The sequence below is a fragment of the Dipodomys ordii genome, unplaced genomic scaffold (genome assembly GCF_000151885.1).
Source record: "Dipodomys ordii isolate 6190 unplaced genomic scaffold, Dord_2.0 Scaffold30, whole genome shotgun sequence".
NCBI classification, from domain to species: Eukaryota; Metazoa; Chordata; class Mammalia; order Rodentia; family Heteromyidae; genus Dipodomys; species Dipodomys ordii.
In genome coordinates, this window is record NW_012267246.1 from 10,833,798 (window position 1) to 10,853,805 (window position 20,008).

At 40.7% G+C, this 20,008-nt stretch overlaps 1 protein-coding gene across 1 annotated transcript; it reads right to left on the reverse strand.

Annotated features, from left to right (window-relative positions):
- Window positions 1-4,039: 4,039 nt before the first annotated feature.
- Eif5a2 (eukaryotic translation initiation factor 5A2) lies at window positions 4,040-19,416 on the reverse strand. The gene is made up of 5 exons (XM_013016172.1): window positions 19,346-19,416; window positions 18,497-18,667; window positions 17,803-17,907; window positions 6,914-7,045; window positions 4,040-4,845 (listed from the first exon to the last, which is right to left on the reverse strand). Exons 2-5 carry the CDS (start codon window positions 18,659-18,661, stop codon window positions 4,786-4,788), a joined length of 462 nt encoding a protein of 153 aa, XP_012871626.1. The 5' UTR covers window positions 18,662-18,667; window positions 19,346-19,416; the 3' UTR covers window positions 4,040-4,785.
- Between the last annotated feature and the right edge of the window lie 592 nt (window positions 19,417-20,008).

A 20,008-nucleotide genomic window follows, 5' to 3' on the forward strand; every position in this document is an offset into this window, starting at 1 on the left:
TGGACTTTCCTGCCTGGGCTGGCTTTGAACCGTGATCCTCAGATCTCAGCCTCCTGAGTAGCTAGGATTACAGGCTTGAGCCACCAATGCCCAGCGGTTTTTTTTTTTTTTTTTAATGCAATGGTACACTAAGGCAAAATAAATTCTACCAATATCCAGAATAGTTTGAGAGACTTTAGATAAGAATCTCTTTTCATTGGAAAATACATTATTGTAAGAAAAGGAAATCACAGCAAACAGAAAAATTTGGCAATAAGTGTGTTTCTAGTAGATGAAGGCCTGATGTGCATTGCTATGTCTTTCACATAAAGAGAACAGGTTTACTGGATGCTTACAGCACTTGCAGGCACTTGACCTCACTTGGTTAAGTTGGGGTTGAGATGCTCATTTAATGAAAAACAATAAATTAGACTATGATTTCAAGTCATGTTTCTACAGAAACACATTCCCAGTTAAAATCAAATGAGGATACCATTTACCCTATTCAGAGAAAAAAAAAAAACCAAAACTTAAAGACTGAATTTTCTCAAGATTTTTCCATCATGAATTTTTCTTACACATTGGTATATCTGAATGCTAGCAAAAAAAAAAAAAAAGGCTTGACCACTACGAAATGTACCTAAATAACATTGGAAAAATGGAAACTGATTCTCCATGCAATATAGTTATGTAAATATACTGCTCAAGAGCCATATTTTCTCAGTGTGTTCTTTTCTAGTTTATATTATATAATTCAGTATGTAAACATTTTTAGGTACCCCAAAGAATGTTGTGTTTTCTGTTGTCCCTAAATACGTTTGAGAACCATTCTATCTATGTCTGACTCCAAAATTATCTTTAGGGTCCATGCCAAAAAAGAATGCTATCAAGGATAGGGTTAAGACCACCCAACTCTATTCTAAAATGAAAAATATGGCAAGATTTCAGTATAGCTGCTACTGTTTCCATTTTTTTCTTAACCACTTGGTTTAAATGTACTGACATTAAGGACTTTTAAAAAATGAGTTTGTGTTGCAGTATCACAACGTTAGGAAAACTTGCAATATACCTGCAGCCAGCTAGTTTTAAAACAATGAAACTTCAGCTCTTAGCACACACAGCCCTGAGAAAAATGCATTCCAATTACTGCTCAACTAGAAATAATCTAATCGAGAAATCTCAAAGCACAAAATCAAACTCTGGAAAAGTTGTGAGTTTAAAAGAAAATGACCAACATTTGAGGCACTACCAGACTACAGTACTTTTAAAAGTTGGATAGACTTTGGAAAAGAACACACAACGCTGTACAAGTACATACATACATATTGTGCTGTAACAAAAAGTTGTGCCCCCAAATTTTACAGTGGGAACATTTAACTGCAGCATCTCTTGGTAAAGAAATCATGGTCTGGCTGCAGGAGTCTTGGTTAATTACCATAAAACACTGGTACAGAAATTTGTACCATTAAGGGGAAACAGAGTCAAGAGCTTTGTTGGTCACAATTTCTTTAAGTGACTGGCAGCCCTTGGAGGGGAACATGGGAAGAAACAGAATTATGCTTATGATGTATAAGCCATTTCAAAGCAGTAAGAATTTGTTCTAGGTCAGCAGGGATACAACACTGTAGCAAATACAACAACAGTCTTCACAGTATAAATTCTATTTCTAAAAAGAAATAGGATTATACTTATTAATACTGTCTACAAATTGGTGAACCATAGACAAAACAGTGCATCATTATACAATCTATTAACATGACATCTATAGTCTACATATGGTAACTTGTGATACTTAACGTGTGTTACAAAAAAATACAATACTATGAATCAACTTGTAACATTTCTCTAATATCAAGAATGAAGCCACTTCTGTTCTATGTTAAAAAAGGTTATATTCCCTGTTTCCTTTGAATATAATTTATAAAGCTTTACTAAATTAAATGTTTTGTTCTAGAGAAACACCTATTGACTTAGGTGAAAATCAACAGTATCTTTAAAAGCTATGCTTATATGTTAAGAGTACATACACTTCAGATAGTATTTAAAATGAAATTCTTATGCATAAATAACTTCTGCCATTCAAAGTATGGAGCTGGAGATGCATTATTATAACTTGGAACACTATCACTGAGATTGAAATTTTGATTATGCAACATTTGACAACTTAGGAGGAACAGGACATGCTAGTCCAGAGTTAGTACTTAATAAGAACACTAATATGTATGATTGATTACCTTGGGTCAGATGAGTGGACCAGCAAGCAGCACAGATTAAGAACTTTCTCAAATTCCTGTAGTTAACAATGTCAACCAGTACAAGTAAGATACATATTAGAATACAAAAAAGCTAGAGCAGTAGGTAGTACTTAAATAGAACACAGGAAAGAAATTAGCCTAATTCCTAATTGTGCTTTAAAAATGGGCAGAAGCAAAGATGTCATACTATAATCAATGATACCCTCAGCATTGCCTGTGCTTTGGAATACTCTTCCTTTAACTTCTCTTAAGGTATCCTACTTCTCAAAATTGGTCTGTTGAGGCTAACACAAGACTAAAAAGTATAAATTAAGTAAAAGCTCAGGATCTTCTTGTTTTCCTAAGTCTATTTCAAGTCACTGATTTGATGAGTTACACTAGTAGATATACTTTCTTGTAGGTGGTCAAGGCATGATGAGAAGAGATCTGAGAGCCAATCTTATCCAATTAAAATTTTACTGCGATTTTACTGGTGACTTCTTTATGATTTTCATTCCAATATAATGATTACTACTGAGTCAATGTTCCTTATAGACCCTGGAGCCAAGTCTAAGATTCAGGAAATGATACCAACACCATCCAAAAGACGAAGCCCAAGGTGTCAGCTGAAATACTCCAGAAAGAAATCACTATGGAACTCTTCCCTAGTTTTGTTTCCTGTCAGTAACTGAGTTAAGACACAAGAGAACAACAACAATAAAATCCTCACATATACTCAAGATAAATTAAATCATAATTTTCAAATAAAGTAGTATTTCTTTCATGATCCATCTTCATTTCACTTCAGAAACACGTAAACAATAAACTGATTTAAAGTTATAATTCCAACATTAAATCAAGAATTCAGTTTTACTCCAACAAACATTTTAATGCCATAAAAACCTAGCTGAGCACCTGTGGCTCATGCTTATAATCAGCTACTCAGAAGGCAAAAATCTCAGGATTCAGATTTGAAGCCAGCCTAGCAAGAAAGTCTAGGGACTTTTCCAGCAAAAGGCTATAAAGGCTATAAATGGACCTTTAACTCAAGTGGTGGAGTGTTAGCCTTGAGTAAAAAAGCTAAGGGACAGCTCAGGCCTTGAGTTCACACTCTAGCACCAGCGTATGCATATATGCATACATGCATGCACACAAGTGTGCATGTGCATGCATGCATGCATACACACAAACCTACCCAAAAATGGTTGGGAAGTGTGGTTGCTAATAAATAATCAACAAAAATAAAAAGTACTGCATTGTATCCAAAGCCGGTGAACCCTTTCTTTCTATGCTGGCAAGGGGGCTGGGTGAAAGGGAGTTGAGCTTGGGGGCAAAGGTTAAAAGAACAAAAGAAAGCCACTTCCAGGCGGGGCCCTCGTACCTCATGCTTGTAAGTCTAGATACTCAGGAGGCTGAGATCTGAAGATTGTGGTTTGCAGCCTGCCCAGTCAGGAAAAGTCCTGAGACTCTCCAATTAACCACCAAATAAAAGGCAGAAGTGGAGCTGTGACTCAAGTGGAAGAATGCTAGCCCTAAGCCAAACAAAAAAACGCCCAGCAAAGCGCCTCAGGCCCTAAAATCAAGCCCTAGGACAGGTGGACAAGAAGTACATGTGCGGAAACACGTAACACAGGCTCCACATTCTAGTTCTTATGCTGCTTACAAGAGTCTCAAATAGGGCTAAGAATGTGGCTCAGTGGTACAGTGCTTGCCTAGCATACATGAAGCTCTGGGTTCAATTCCTCAGTATCACATTAAACAGAAAAAGCTGGAAGTGGTGATGTGGCTCAAGTGGTAGAGTGTTAGCTTTGAGCACAGAGAGGCTCAAGGACAGAGCCCAACCCCTGAGTTCAAGCCCCAGAACCAGCAAAAAAAAATTCACAAAAAACAAGAGTCTCAAACAACCTACAGTTTAATAACCTCCTCCACTGTTGCCTTTGTCTCTTTGTAATCGGACCTACTCATATTCACCCCTACAACTCAATTGTCCCAAGCAGGAACCAAAATCAAATAAGGTTGCATTAAGTCTGCCAACAGTCTGGCAAAGAAATGGCATGATTGAGGTATTCACGTGGCTACCATGTGGCCACCAAGGTAACTCTTTTTGATAACATGACTTTTAGACATGACTTTTAAGTATTTGTATTTGTTCAAATGGTGACAATTCCAACCCACAGTCTATGTACTCTAGGATATCAAGTCTGAAATGAATATAGAGCATTTCAACCTCAATGTGGTACTTCAGTACCACTAATGCTACATAGTTTGAATTGGAACCCTGGTTTATTAACCATTTAGCTAAAATTCAGGAGTAGTTTGTTCAGACAAAATCATATCTGCTACAACTGTCTTGTCTGTTTCTTACTCTCACACTAAAAACCACAGGAATGATATAGAAAAGATTCCTATTTAAAAAAAATGCCTGCCAAACTAACCAAGCACAATCTCAAAACAATAAAAAGAATGAGGTTGCTTATGAGGGCCATAGCTTTGGTGACAATTATGTAGACGCAAACTTTAGATCTGTACAACATGTCCAGACCTAAGAATCGCTCATGCCTGATGTTCCCATTTATTTGCAGGGCTTTATGGCGACAGCATATTCTTCACTCATTGCACACATGACAGACACCTAGAAGGAAAAAAAATACAGGCAAAACGTTATTTGGAAGACAACACATATACACGTTCTATTTTGTTCACCATATACTGTGTATTTGGAGATGTTCTGCATAAACTGAGTTTTTTCATGTGCTGGTACTGAGGTTTGCAGGTAGCTTTCCCTCCTCAAAACAGATGCTATACAGATCCAATTCCAGCTTTTTGGTGGTTAGACAAAAAGAATCTCATGGACTTTTTTTTTTTTGGTTGGCATGGGGCTTGAACTCTGGGCCTGGGTGCTGTTCCTCAGCTCTTCAGCCCAAGGCAAGAGCTCTACCACTTGAGCCACAGCGCCACTTCCTGAACGGTTTATTGGAGATAAGAGTCTCATGGACTTTCCTGCCCGGGCTGGCTTTGAACTGCGATCCTCAGATCTCAGCCTCCTGAGTAGCTAGGATTACAGGCCTAAGCCACCAGCGTCAGCTTCATGGACTTTCTTGACCTGGCTGGCTTTGTGATTGTTAGATATCAGCCTCCTGAGCAGCAAGGGTTATAGGCCTGAGCCACTTGTGCCTGGATTTATATTGAGTTTGAAGAGACGTTATCAAAAACAAACTATACTTTTCTGAAAGAGAATTTCCAAGGAAAGGGGGAAGAACTAGAAGATGCAACAAAGAGTATTCTCTACTACTTAGGAGTCCTTTGTAGTATCCTTTCTAGTCTTGAAGAATAGATCATTTGCAAAGCTGGGTGCCAGTGGCTCATGCCTATATTCCTATCTATTCAGGAGACTTAGACCTAAAGGACGGAGGTTAGAAGCCAACCTACGTAGAAAAAGTTTGTGAGACTCCATCTCTAATTCACCAGCAAAATGCCAGACTGCAGACAAAGCTCAAGTGGAAGTATATCTATGGTGAGCCTTGAGTTCAAATGTGTATAGGCATACACAGGAAAGAAAGAACAGTTCATATACAAACTTTCACAACAAACATAAAGCTGACATTGTCAATGCAGCAAGACCAAATTTCGATACCTTTTTTTGGTAATGGGTCTTTAAGGGTGTGAAGAGAAATGCCTTATTTTCAATATTTCTCTTATCTTTTTAGGGTACATTTCATACATTGCAGTTGATTACATTAGTGTTTTATGCTAGTTTAAGCTCACGGTCTCCCCCTCCCCCTTTTAAAACATTATCTTCAAATAGTTGTACAAGGAGATTTCAGTGTGACAAGACCATTTTTTTTTCTTTTTTGGGTCCAGTCGTGGGGCCTGAACTCTGGGCCTGGGCGCTGTCCCTCAGCTCTTCAGCTCAAGGCTAGCACTCTACCACTTGAGCCACAGCACCATTTCCGGCTTTTTTCTTTTTGCTTATGTGGTGCTGAGGAATCGAACCGAGGGCCTCAGTCAGGCAAGGCAAGCACTCTACCACTGAGTCACCTTCCCAGCCCCATTTTTTTTCTTTATTGAAATTGATTACATAATTTTTCACAAATTTCACAGTATTGTGGGACAGTAATACTTAGCTAAAGTCACAAACACATTTTAACCTGTAAGCTGTTTCCTTTCTCTCATTCCTTCCCTTCCATCGCTGCCCTTGAGTTGCTTAGTTCACATTCATCAATGTCTAATGCAGCTGTTGGGCCCCTCTGTTGTATTTTTTTTTAACCCATTTCCCTGATTCTGTGCCCTCCTCCTAGCTTCCCTCAGATGTGACATGACCATTTATGTGTATTTTCTCCGCTGCTATTCATCCTTTCCCGTTTCCTAATTCCACTTTCCCATATGTATATTATTATTCCCCCACTCTTCCTATTTGTCTATCCTCTCTCTTGCTTGCCTCCACCCCACCTCAGTCAAGATCTATCAGCTTCCTGTATTGATTTTGAACTTCCTACTATGCTCAAAGGGGTTATACCATGGAATCTATTCCTGTACAGCATACATACTTTAGTCAGTTGTGTGTATGTGTGTGTGTGTGTATATGATTTATATACATATGGATATGGCCTTGTATGTTTTTTCATATATGTGTATATTTTGGGTTCAACATAGAAGCAAACTTATTTTTCTTTTTAAGACAATTCTCCCATAGGTCTTACCTGTACATCTTCACCTGCATTGTACTTTCCTTCTATTTCTTTGCCAAGTTCACCTTCTGGCAATTTAAGATCCTCACGAACTTCTCCAGTTTCTGTCAGCAGGGAGAGGTAACCATCCTGAATGCATATCAGCTAGGAGAAAAGAGGACATCATCTTTACTAATAAGATCATAGCCATTCCTCTATGTTTAGATAAATTGTAATCCACATTCATTTATATAGAAACACGTTAACATTACCTGCAATTTGAAAGTGCTAAGATACAAGAGTATAAAATAAATACAGAATAGTATAAGTTAACTCCTCCCAGGGTGATTAAGCTTCATTGGCTTTTGTATGGTGTTTTGCCCAATACAAATGTGCACAATGTGCTTTTAAAGATTAAAAAAAGGATAATGTATTTGAAGCAAGCTGTTTGCAGTAAGAGATCTTAGAAATCTAACCAAATCAGAAAATATCTACCTTAACCACATACATACACATACATAAACATATACATACACACACACTCACACATTTGTGGCCCACCTGGCCTGGGTACTGTTCCTGGGCTGCTTTTTTGCCCATGCCAGCACTCTACCACATGAGCCACAGCTCTACTCCTGATGTTTCTGGTAGTTGATTGGAGATAAGTGTCTCACAGTCTCTTCTACCTGGGCTGGCCTTAAATTATGATCCTCAGATCTCAACCTCCTGAGTAGCTAGGATTATAGGTATGATCACTGGTGCCTGGCAACAAGCACTCTTTTTTTCCTGTCAGTCGTGGGGCTTGAACTCTGTGCACTGTTCCTGAACTTTTTCGCTCAAGGCTAGTGTTCTACCAATTTGAGCCACAGTGCTATTTCTGGTTTTCTGGTAGTTAATTGGAGATAAGAGTCTCACGGACTTTCCTGCCCTGGCTGGCTTTGAACTGTGATCCTCAGATCTCAGCCTCCAGAGCAGCTAGGATTACAGGCATGAAAAGAATACATTCTTTTTGGACAATATCACCCTTCCCTTACTCCCAGTTTTCCCCTCCCATCCCCACCTACAAAGTTGTATAGTTCATTTTCAACACAGTCTCCAGTGACCATTTGTTTACCCTTTGGTCCCTTCATTTCTGTGCCTCCCCTTATGTTCTCAAAGACACATAAATGAAGAAAAAGAACAAAAAGAAACAGTAAAAAAGAAAAACCTCAATTGCCCGGAGTTCATTTCAATGAATATTATTTTGTATGATCAGATGCACACAGGCATTGTGCCTTTCTGTTCCTTTCCTCTACAAGTATCCTCCTTTAGTCTCACTGTGTGTGATGCCTAGAGACTGTAGAATTTATTATGTCCCAGTGTATTTTAGATCTATCTTCAACATGAGAGAAAACATGCGTTGTGTGTCTCTGTGCTTGGGTTACCTCACTTCACATGATTTGTTCTCGGTCCATCCATTTCTCTGCAAATTATATATTCTTTCTAATAGCTGTGCAAAATTTCATGTGTACAGGTATCACATTTTTTTGTTAACTTTTTTTTGGTCTGTCACTAGGTATTGATACACAGGTGCCAAAAATAATACTGTAATTTGATATTTATAAATGGTAGCATTTTACATTAAATTTTTTTGTGTGTGTGCTGGTCCTGGATCTTAAACTCAGGGCCTGGGCACTGTCTCTAATCTCTTTCTCAAGGTTGGCACTCTACTACTCTTAAGCCACAACTCCACTTCCAGCTTTTTGGTGGTTAATTGGAGGTTAGAATCTTCCAGACATTCATACATGCTCTGGTTTTGAATCTGGATCCTCAGATCTCAGCCTCCTGAGTAGCTAGGATTATACGCATGAGCAATCAGCGCCTGGCAATAGTTTTATTTTTATCATTTTTGTTTTTTTGGGTCCGGTCATAGGGCCTGAACTCTGGGCCTGGGCGCTGTCCCTCAGCTCAAGGCTAGCGCTCTACCACTTGAGTCACAGCACCACTTCCGGCTTTTTTCTTTTTTGCTTATGTGGTGCTGAGGAATCAAACCCAGGGCCCTCAAGCATGCAAGGCAAGTGCTCTACCACTGAGCCACCTTCCCAGCCCAAGTTTTATTTTTTAAAATGAGGAAATTTAATATTGGTAATCTAGTATCTAACAGATAGACTATTTTCAAATTTGCCAGTTATCTGGATATTGTATTTGATGCAGGCTCATTCCCCCCCAATCCCAGGACCACACCTTGTATTTAGTTACCTGTTATCTCAGTTTTGTTGTTTTGCCAGTCCTGGGACTTGAACTCAGGGCTTGGGTACTGTCCCTAAGCTTCATTTGCTCAAGGCTAGCACTCTACCACTTGAGCCACAGTGCCACTTCTGGCTATTTCTGTTTATGTGGTACTGAGGAATTGAACCCAGGGCTTCCTGCATGCTAGACAAGCACTGTACTACTAAGCCAAATTCCCAGCCTCATGTTAGTTTTGTGAAAGATCTTTCATGACTTTGACTTAAACAGTATAGGTTTAAAATTTTATAGAATGTTTCTCAGCTTGGGTTTGCCTTCTTGTTCCCTCATGAATCAGGTAATGTAGTTTTGGAAAGAATGTTCACAAATTGTGTGCCCTCTATCAATCACCTTGAGAGATAAAGGACAGTAACTTACTGGTGATGCTAATTTTGATCATCTGGCTAAGGTAGTATCTGTCAGATTTTTTCTACTCTAAAAGTATCCTTTCTCCCTTTCTAATTCAAAAGGATTATGAATGGCATCATTGTTAACTTTCAAGCATACTTTTTGAAAACTTCTCTTTTCTCAAATTTCTGACTCTACACAGTTGGGAGATGGGAAATACTGAAGAAATTTTTATCAGCCAGTTTTAAAAACTTCCTTCTGATCCTTCACTTTTTTTTTTTTTTGGTCAGTCGTGGGGCTTGAACTCTGGGCCTGGGCGCTGTCCCTCAGCTCTTCAGCTCAAGGCGAGCGCTCTACCACTTGAGCTACAGCGCCACTTCCGGTTTTCTGGTAGTTTATTGGAGATCGGAGTCTCACGGTCTCTCCTGCCCGGGCTGACTTTGAACCGCGATCCTCAGATCTCAGCCTGAGTAGCTAGGATTACAGGCGTGAGCCACCAGCGCCCAGCATGATCCTTCACTTTTAACCAAACCTGCTAATATGAAAACTTTTAGATGCTTTTGAATGATTTTTTTCGGTAGAGTATAATCTTTTGTTAATATTAAGAAGTGAGAAGACAGATTTGTAATAGAAGCAGTAAGCATGCAGTTTTACTCAGCACTTCCTGACCAGTAAGGTATTTTGCTAAGATATTTTCATTTTCTACTAAAAGACTGTTGAGGGCTGGGAATGTGGCTTAGTGCTAAAGTGCTTGCCTAGCATGCATGAAGCCCTGGGTTCAATTCCTCAGTACTATATAAACAAGAATCTTGGGAAAAGAAGTAATTCCATGTCCTCCACAGTTTGTGAGTGTAAGACTGATTGGAACATGCTGTTAAACTAGAGTACAAGAAGTTATCAAAGACCTTTATCTAGACCCAGATCAAAGGGACTCAGGAATTTGCCTGAATAAGCTCCCACTGGCCACTTGTAGACATAACAATAAGTTACTGAAACACAAGTATGTTCAAATGCTCAAGTTCATAGTGGAAAAATATTTCACTGGTACTCTCCTTTGAATGCTAGACACCAATTCATTTTGAAAACTGGTAAGAGGGTGAGAATGGGTATCTATATGGGCTTTCCTTGTATATAGTATTTCTCATGGCAAAAAAAAGTGTATTCCTCAAGTATTCTAAATAAAATGTATTAATAAAACAAACAGTATTCTAAACTAAAATGAAACAATAACAGATTATCACTTTGTCTCTTATTGAATAGTTAAGCGATGATCAATATACATATCTGATTAACATTACAAAAAGAGAAACAATATGATTTATTCACATGATGGTATCACCTATAAAGTAGTTTTAAGATTAAAACAGGGCTAGGCCAGATACTGGTGGCTCATACCTCTAATCCTAGCTACTCAGGAGGCTGAGATCTGAGGGTTGCAGTTCAAAGCCAGCCCAAGCAGAAAAGTCCATGAGATTCTTATTTCTAATTAACCACCAGAAAACCAGAAGTGAGTTGTGGCTCCAAGTGGCAGAGCTAGCACTGAGAAAAAAAAAAAAAAGCTGAGAGACAGTGCCCAGGCCTTGAGTTTAAGCCCCAGGACAAGGGGGAAAAATTAAAGCAAAGGCTGAATTAGAAGGAAATGTATATGGGAAGTTATGAGTACAGACTTTGTCCATAATGTAGCTAGAAAAACAAATATGGGAAGAGGAGAAGTATAGGAAAACATTTTGTGTGTGTTCACTTATACTATACAACAAAGGTTGGAGAAGATAGTATCATTACTATAGATGCTTTCTTACTCCTAATTTCTGAATTTGGTTTCTCAATCTATTTTAATAACAGACTTTTAAAATGTATTTCTTTCAACTTATGCCACATACCCCCACCCCCAGCACTACCTTTAAAGTTGTTGATCCTAGTAGAAAATGAATTCTTGAATCTTATTTTTGTACTACTTAAGCAAATAAGACATCACAACTAGGATTATCTTTCCCACCAAGCCATTAAGTTGTGGATGAACAGCAACACTTCATCATCAGTGGAAGCAGAATATATGGGGAATCAATGTGAGCAGGTCCTAAAGGTACAAACAGGCTGTGTAAGTTTCTCAGGTTCAGAATGCCTCTTCCCCTCAACTGATACGTCTTCCCCTTTCAATTCATACTATGGCATTAGGGAGAATTCCCTATGACCAGCTAACAGTGATGAAAAATCCAGACGGTTCCTAGGTGTTTATGAATAAACTGAACCATTTGGGGATGGTCTGGATAAATGATAGGGGTGGGGTGAGGAGAATCTCAAGTACTTGTTCAGAAAGAACAGAGATCCAGAGATCTGGACTTATACTGATTATGGACAAGGAGCTAAGTTGGGCTGCAAGGTCAAGTACAAGATAGGAAAAGATAGGAAAATTGCTGATAGGGAAGTGCCCAGACATCCAAGAAAGGATCCATATGAATGCTTGCCAAAAGGCAATCAGAAATGAGGCTCTAAATGGGTACCATTGTCCCAAAAGAAACGTACTTATTACCTTACTTGTGAAACTTGATATCACCTCTGTATATCACCTTAAATAATAATAAAAAGAAATGAGGCTCTTAGCAATTAGGCAGCAAAGATGATTCCCTTAGTGAATGACATTTTGGCTGTTCTTGTTGCTGTCCTTGTTCCTCTGGGCTCAATGACTTGCTCTCACTAAGGTTCATTGACCACAGCCACAGAGAAGCCACAGGAGAGAAACAGGGCCTCTGAAATCACTGAAGAGGCAGTGATTTGTACTTATGACAACAGACTTAACCACATAGGGATATGCCTTTCCTGTCTGTGAGGCTCCTACTAACATCCCACTTGAATTTACAGGAGGATTCTTTTTGTGCCTGAGACTGGGGCTCAAACTTTTGCTAACTGGCTCACATTCTATCATCTGACCACCTCTCCAAACCAATAGAGATTACAGCATCACTTTGGTAAAAAAAACACTGATTTATAGGCAACATATAAGAAATCAGAAATGGGATAAGGTTCAGCTAATTCACTGGTTTATGTACTTTATCATCTCAAATAGCTTAACTGGTTTGGCTTATTGAAGACTCATGCATAGCACCATCTGGGTGATATTATATGGGTATACAGTACTGTTTTACAGGTTAAAATATAACAACTTGGCTCTTGCCTTTAATCCTAACTACTCAGGAGGCTGAGATCACAGTTTGAAGCCAGCCAGACAGAAAAGTCCGGGAGATTCTTTTTTGTTTGTCATGGGGCTTGAACTCTGGGCCTAGGCGCTGTCCCTCAGCTCTACTACTTGAGCCACAGCATACTTCTGGTTTTCTGGTGGTTTATTGGAGATAAAAATCTCATGGATTTTCCTGCTCAGGCTGGCTTTGAACTGTGACCCTCAGATCTCAGCCTCCTGAGTAGGTGGGATTACAAGTGTGAGCCACTGGTGCCCAGCAAGTTTGTGAGACTCATATCACCAATAAACTATTCAGAAAAAGCCAAAAGCTGCCCTGTGGCTCAAGTGGTAGAGAACTAGCTTTGAGCAAAAGAAGCTCAGGAGACAATACCCAGGCCCTGAGTTCAAGTCCCAGGAGACACACGCACACAAATACACTTCTATTTTTCCTATAGGTAGCATATACAGGTCAAGAAACAGATGGGTAGTGGCTCTTTTTCACTATTATCCTTCTGAACCTCCTGGCAAAATTTCTTCTTGTAACCACAATACTAGGCTTAGCTGCTGCTTTTGAGATTTTCTATTCCCAAAGAAAGACTGCCTCATGGAAGGGTTTCACAGAAAAAAACTGAAAGTATAAGAAGACTAAGCTTAGGAAAATTCATAGTGTTATTTTGTCATTGTTAAGTTGTAATGATCAAGTTTAACTCGTGTATCTCAATCTTCTGAAGAAATATCACTTATTTGAAGAATTTATTAGGATTTATTTACTTTTCTGTCAGTTGTTGGGCTTGAACTCAGGCCCTGGATGCTGTCTCTGAGCTCTTTTGTTCAAGGCTAATTGGCGCTTTACCACTTCAGGCCACAGTGCCACTTCCAGTTTTCTGGTGGTTAATTGGAGATAAGAATCTCATGGCATTTCCTGCCTGGGTGGGCACTAAACCGTGATCCTCAGATCTCAGCCTCCTGAGAAGCAGGATTACATAGGCATGAGCAACCAATGCCTGGCTTTACATGGATCTAATAGACACCGTTTTGTCAATTCACTGATTTATCTAAATGTCTTCAATATATACTTTATCAATCATGTTCTAAGTAGTTTTCCTTCTAGAAAATGGCCATCAAATCAGAGATAAAACTCTAGTGAATATAGGAAGGGCATTTAGTTGGTGCTGGTGGTTCATGCTTGCACTCCTAGGTACTCAGGAGGTTAAGATCTTTGTTCAAAGCCAGCTGGGGCAAGAAAAGTCCATGAGACTCATCTCCCATTAACCACCAAAAAGCCAGAAGTGGAGGTGTGGCTCACATGGTACATAGAGCACTAGTGTTGAGCATACCAGCTCAGGAACAGTGATGAAGCTTTGAGTTTAAGTCCCAGGACAGGCATGAAAAGAAAAGAAAGAAAAAGCATCCAATTTGTGATGATGATATACACTGACTTACTTTCCTTAAGAGAATGTGATTCAACAGAGTTCTCGAACCTAAACAAGCACTTCTATATTTAACAACAGGAATTTCTGGAAGTGTCTATATTTTGGGGGAGGGGAGAAGGTCACTGTGCCTGGGCTTGAAATCAGGGCTGAGTGCTGTCCATGATTGCTCAAGATTATCACTTGGGCTACAACTGTACTTCTAGCTTTTTGGTGGATAACTGAGAGTAGCTAGGATTATAGGTGTGAGCCACAGGTACCCAGCTTATATTTGTATCTTACATTATCTGTGAGCCCCAAACAACAACTACAAGAATTGTAATAGAAATCAGCAATTCTAATCCAAGACAATTTTGGGGTGGAAGAATCACAAGACAATTTTTATTTCCTTTTGAACTTCTTTTCAAAATAGATGACATTAAAACTGTAAACTTCAGTATTTATTTTCATAAACAATAACTTACTTTATTACAATGAATAGATGAACATACTTTACCTTCAGCTAACTGCCAAACTGACACTCTAAATACTGAATTCAGAAAATTCAATGGACTAAGCACAGCCAAATAATAACAAAGATAGGAATTTAATCAAGGCCCTTTGCAAGACCATAGCATAATAAATATAACACAAAACATTTTGAAAATGAACAGAAGTGTTTTATTTTTTTTTCTTTTTGTATGTGTTGGGTTAACCTCAGGTCAGGGCTGGAGTGTTCTCCCTTAGATTTTTTACTCTATTCTGGGGCTCTACTACTTGAGCCACATCTCTACACTTACTAGATAGCAAATTAACATCCAAACTAAAGTTTCATATTAAAATTTGAGTCTAAACAATGACTGGCTCATTTGATCATAGTATCGTAGTGTTATCATCCACTGATAACACTGTTCTGAAACACAACAGATAAAAGTATTCTGTGCTGAATAAGTATGATTGAACACAATGAACAGAATGTTCAGAATATTCACATTTCAGGGTGAGAAATTTTTGGCAAAAGAATTCTATGCTTGATCTTACTCTGGTGCACTAGCCTAACCACAATATTACACGGAATAAACATTTTCATTTAACAAATGTTTACAGAACACCTGTACCATATCTGAATCAATAATCCAACAATGAGATAATTAAGTGGCATTTTTACATAGGAAAATTGGAAGCAGCATAGAACTATTTGGTATCCATCTACTTATTGGGTACACTTTCTCATTTAATCCTGTCAGGAATCCTGTTTTGTAGATTGGAAGACAAAGGCTCAAAGAAGTTGTTAAACTTATCAAAGGTCATCTAGCAGCAAGGTGTGCAAGACTCGGGATTAGCTGTAATCTTAGCTACTCAAGAGGTTGAGATCTGAGGATTACAGTTCAAAGCCAGTCCAGGCAAGCAAAGTCCAGGACTCTTATCTCCAATTAATCAGCTGGACATGCAGTTGTGGTTCAAGTTACCGTACAGTGGTAGCCTTGAGCATTAAAGCTCAAGGACAGCATCTAGACCCTGAGTTCAAGCTCTAAGACCAGCACTAAAATTAAATCATCTAGCTCAAAAGTAGCTAGATCCAAACTCTTTATTAAGACAATATGAATTTCTACAAAGACTCCAAAGCCATCTAGAAAACATATGATTTGCTAGACCAGGAAAGAGGTATGTGCGAAGCTGGGGGGGGGCAGCAAAAAGAGAGAGGTAGATGACTGACATGCGGGAAGAATGCAGTCAAGAGTTCATTTAGGGCTTGGTGGTAGAGTGCTTACCCGGCATGCATGAAGCCCTAGGTTTGATTCCTCAGTACCACAAAAACAGAAAAAGCCAGAAGTGGTGCTGTGGCTCAAGTGGTGTAGAGTGCTGGCCTTGAGCAAAAAGAAGCTCAGTGATAGTGCTGAGGCCCTGGGTTCAAGCGCCAGGACTGGTAAAAACAAAAAAATCCCCAAAGACTTGATTGTATATACCACAAAGTTAAGAAAAGGGAAGAGGTGGGTTAAAGTGGGATGAGGATGCTGAACGGGATAATACTGGTATTGTATTCATAAACTGCTTTATTAAATGACACTCCTTTGTACAACTAGAGATAAAAAAAAAAAAAAAAAACCCACTCCTAGATTAAAACTACATAAAAATATCTGCATATGCATAGGAAATCATTGGGTAAATGTGGTTGATAACAATATTCCTTCAAAATTTATGTAATAAAATGTATACTGAGAAATTAGTTTAAATTGAATAAAAACAAATGTAACACAATGAGACCAAAGGAGTATATATACTCTTTGGGGAGGAACACAAAGGTGCAATGCCTATGTGCTTCTGATCATATAATACTTACCAAAATGAACTCCAGGAAATAGAAACATGATTTTGTTAATGTTTTCTTCACATTGACTATGTACTTGTATTCTTTTTTTTTTTGGTCCGGTAGTGAGGCCTGAACTCTAGGGCCTGGGCGCTGTCCCTCAGCTCTTCAGCTCAAGGCTAGCGCTCTACCACTTGAGCCACAGTGCCATTTCCGGCTTTTTTCTTTTTGATTATGTGGTGCTGAGGAATTGAACCCAGGGCCTCAGGCATGCAAGGCAAGCGCTTTACCACTGAACCACCTTCCCAGCCCCATGTACTTGTATTCTTTAAATCTAGAGTTTGCAATTTTATTTCTCTATTTAAGAGTATCAAATTCTGACTCACATTCATTTATACATAAACTTGATTGGCAAGAAGACAAATTCAAATACTTTCTTAAAAGTCTAAAGTCTGAGTTGGGCTTATGCCTGTAATCCTAGCTACTCAGGAGGCTGAGATCTGAGGATCACAGTTCAAATCCAGACCGACCAAGAAAGTCCATGAGACTCTTTATCTACTAACCAGCAAAAAGCTGGAAATGGAGTTGTGGATCAAGTGGCAAAGCACCAGCTTTGAGAAAAATAAGCTCATGGATAGTGCCCAAGCCCTGAGTGCAAGCTCTAGAGTCTTAAGTCTGATCAGCAAAAAGAAATAACCATCAACAGTTGGGCACCAATGGCTCATGCCTGCAATCCAGCTAATCAGGTAACTGAAATTTGGAGATTCCATGTCTGAAGTCAGTCTGAGCAAAAAAAGTCCTTCAAACTCCATCTTCAATTAATCAGTAAAAAGAGACATGGCTCAAGTGGTACAGAATCAGCTGTGAGTAAACAAGCTAAATGAAAAGCACTGGGTCCTCAGTTGAAACCCAAATATGTACAGAAAAAACAAAAAAAAAACAAAAATCAAGGAGGAAGTTATCTAAATTTGAAATATTTGACGGCAGGAAGGACTTGGTTACAATGTGCAACTTGTTCTGAGCAAAACTAAAACAATGTTCAGCTTAAAAAAAGTCCAACTCTACAGGAGAGACTGAGCTTGGTGGTGCAGGCCTATCTATCTTAGAAGTCTAAAATAGGCATATTGGACTGTGGTGGAATAGGAATGAGACCTTAATTAAAAATTAACCAGTGCCTGCCTGGCAAACTAGCACTTGAGTTTAAACACCACAAAATAACAAAAAAAAAAAAACTTTAAAAAACCCCCTAAGAATGCTAGTTAACCTATCACTATTTCTTCAATTTGTAAGATTGGTGGTATCTAAATATTTGTCAGGAGAAACTACAAAACTAGTCTCAGGTTTTGACAAATTAGTACTGTTAAAATATTGGCACCTTTAAGTAACAAGCAACATTCTAAAGAAAATCGGTACTTACTTGATAATCATTTCTCTTAATATTAGGTACATCCATGTTGTGAGTAGAAGGGCAAATATCTTCATATTTTTTCCCAGTAAAAATATCAATGCCGACAAGGTGAACCTGGGGGAAAACAGGAAAACCTGTTTAATCTCTGCCAAGCTTATCACTCATTACACACACCAGAGCACACTCATTATAAGAGCCTTTCTCCTTCCAAGGTCAGCTAATTTTACTTACTTCGAAAAAAACTTTCTTAGGAAAAAAGAGATGCAGTAAACAAACATGTAGTAAACTAAACTTGTATATAAAGAAAACTTTTAAGTTTTTCAAAACTTCAGAACAGGTCACTGAGATTCAGGAAAGCCTCAGTACCCATTTAATGAACCGTAAGGGCCCAAGAAAGGAAACATTCAAAGGCTAATCCCTTAGGAATTGAGGGAGGCAAAAACAAAACAACAAAAAAAAAAGTTTGGCAGTTACTGGGGCTTGAACTCAGGACTTGGGCGCTGTTCCTTGGCTTTTTTGCTCAATGCCAGCGCTCCACCACTACTTCTGGCTCTTTGCGGTTAATTAGAGCTAAGATTGTAGCTAGTATTACAGGCATGGGCCACCAGCGTCCACTTTATCACAAAATTTTAAGTCCAGAAATCTTACAAAGGACCACAAACCTGAACGCTAGAGCCAAGCAATGACTTGGAAAGACACTCACCTTGGCATGGCCATGTTTTCCAGTTTTGGAAGTTGACATCTCAACTATCTTGCATGGTCGTCCTTTGAGCACCACGAAGCCGTTTTTGCGCAGGGCCGAGCACTGCATAGGGTAAGTGCTGGAAGCCCCAGCGTCCCCAGTAGTGAAATCAATTTCATCCGCCATGGTGGCCTGGGGAGATGATAGTTGGTTTCCCCCCCCCCCCTTATCAAGGGAACTGTGCAAAAAGTTTGAATCTGGTTTTTTTTCCCTCCCCATGGGCATGCGAGCCAATGTCTCATTTTTTGTCCGGTTACGGGCAAAGCTTCCCGGGTCCGTTCTTTTTGCATTTCTGCAAAACCCATTCACGGCTAGTGAGTACTTTCCAACAAACTTTTCCAGCCCTCGGAGGGGAGAGCTGAGGATGGGAGCCGCGGAGGAGCTCGCTGGGAGGGAGGGAGGGGGGCGCCGCCGCCCCTCGTGGGACGGGAAGCCCCGCTCCCGGCCCCATCCCCACCCCCAGCTGTAGAAGCCCACGACCTTCCCGGGCCGCGCCGCCACCCCCCACCCGGATTCCCACGGCGGGGGGTCAGTCCAGGCCGCACGCCCTCAGCGAAGGATGGGGGGAGGGACAACGGGACCCCCCGGCACCCTCAGCAGGCACCCCATCCGTATCGCCGACGTCGCGGCAGCACGGGCGCCCTCGGTGCTGCAGGCACCCCGGCCCGGTTCGGGCCGGCTCGGCCCAGCTCCGTAAGGGCCTGAGTCCAGGCGGGTCCCGTGCTCGCTTCCCTCCTCCTTTCCATCTTCCTGCTTCCCCCATCCCGCTTGCTTTCGTCCCCGTCCGCCAGTTTTTCCCCAGCTTTTCACCTTTCCGCCTGTGTCCTCGCGCCGGTCTCCTGCAGCGGCGGCGGCGGCGGCGGTGGCGGCCGCAGCAGCAGTTCCAGGAGACGGGGCGGGGCCGCCACACTTTCCACACCCCGGCCTTCACCCCCCCCCCCCCACCTTTCCCGCCCCCACCTCAGCCCCACTTCCGGGATAGGCCCTGGAGCGTCATAGGCACCGCCCTTCTGGGCTGCCATTGGTTGCTAGCTTGCCCGAGGTCCCGCCCAGTCACGTGAAGAGCGCCCTGGTAACCCCACGTGCTGCGGATTTGGGCACTTCCGGCGTGGAACGCGCTCTCGGAGCCGGTTTGCTTGAGGGAACGGTTGCCTGCGAAGCAGGGTGCTCGCTCTAACTTTAGTTCTAGAACATTCCATGTTCTCTGGAACCGAAACACGCGAGAAGCGGCTTCTGTTCCCCAGTGTGTGCTGGTTGTCATGTGAAGGTTTTCGGACTCCCCCGAGTGTCCCGGTGTGGCTGTGGAGGGAACTTGGGGTTCGAGCTTCAGGCACCGCTTGCTGTTGCCCGTGGGTTGGAACAATGTTTGTTCTTAGCAGAAAGGCACAGGTGAAGTACCTCATGGGGCAGGGACTCGACACCCCCGGGCGTGGCTCTGACAGCCACTGCCGCCAGGTGCCCCCCCCCCCAGTC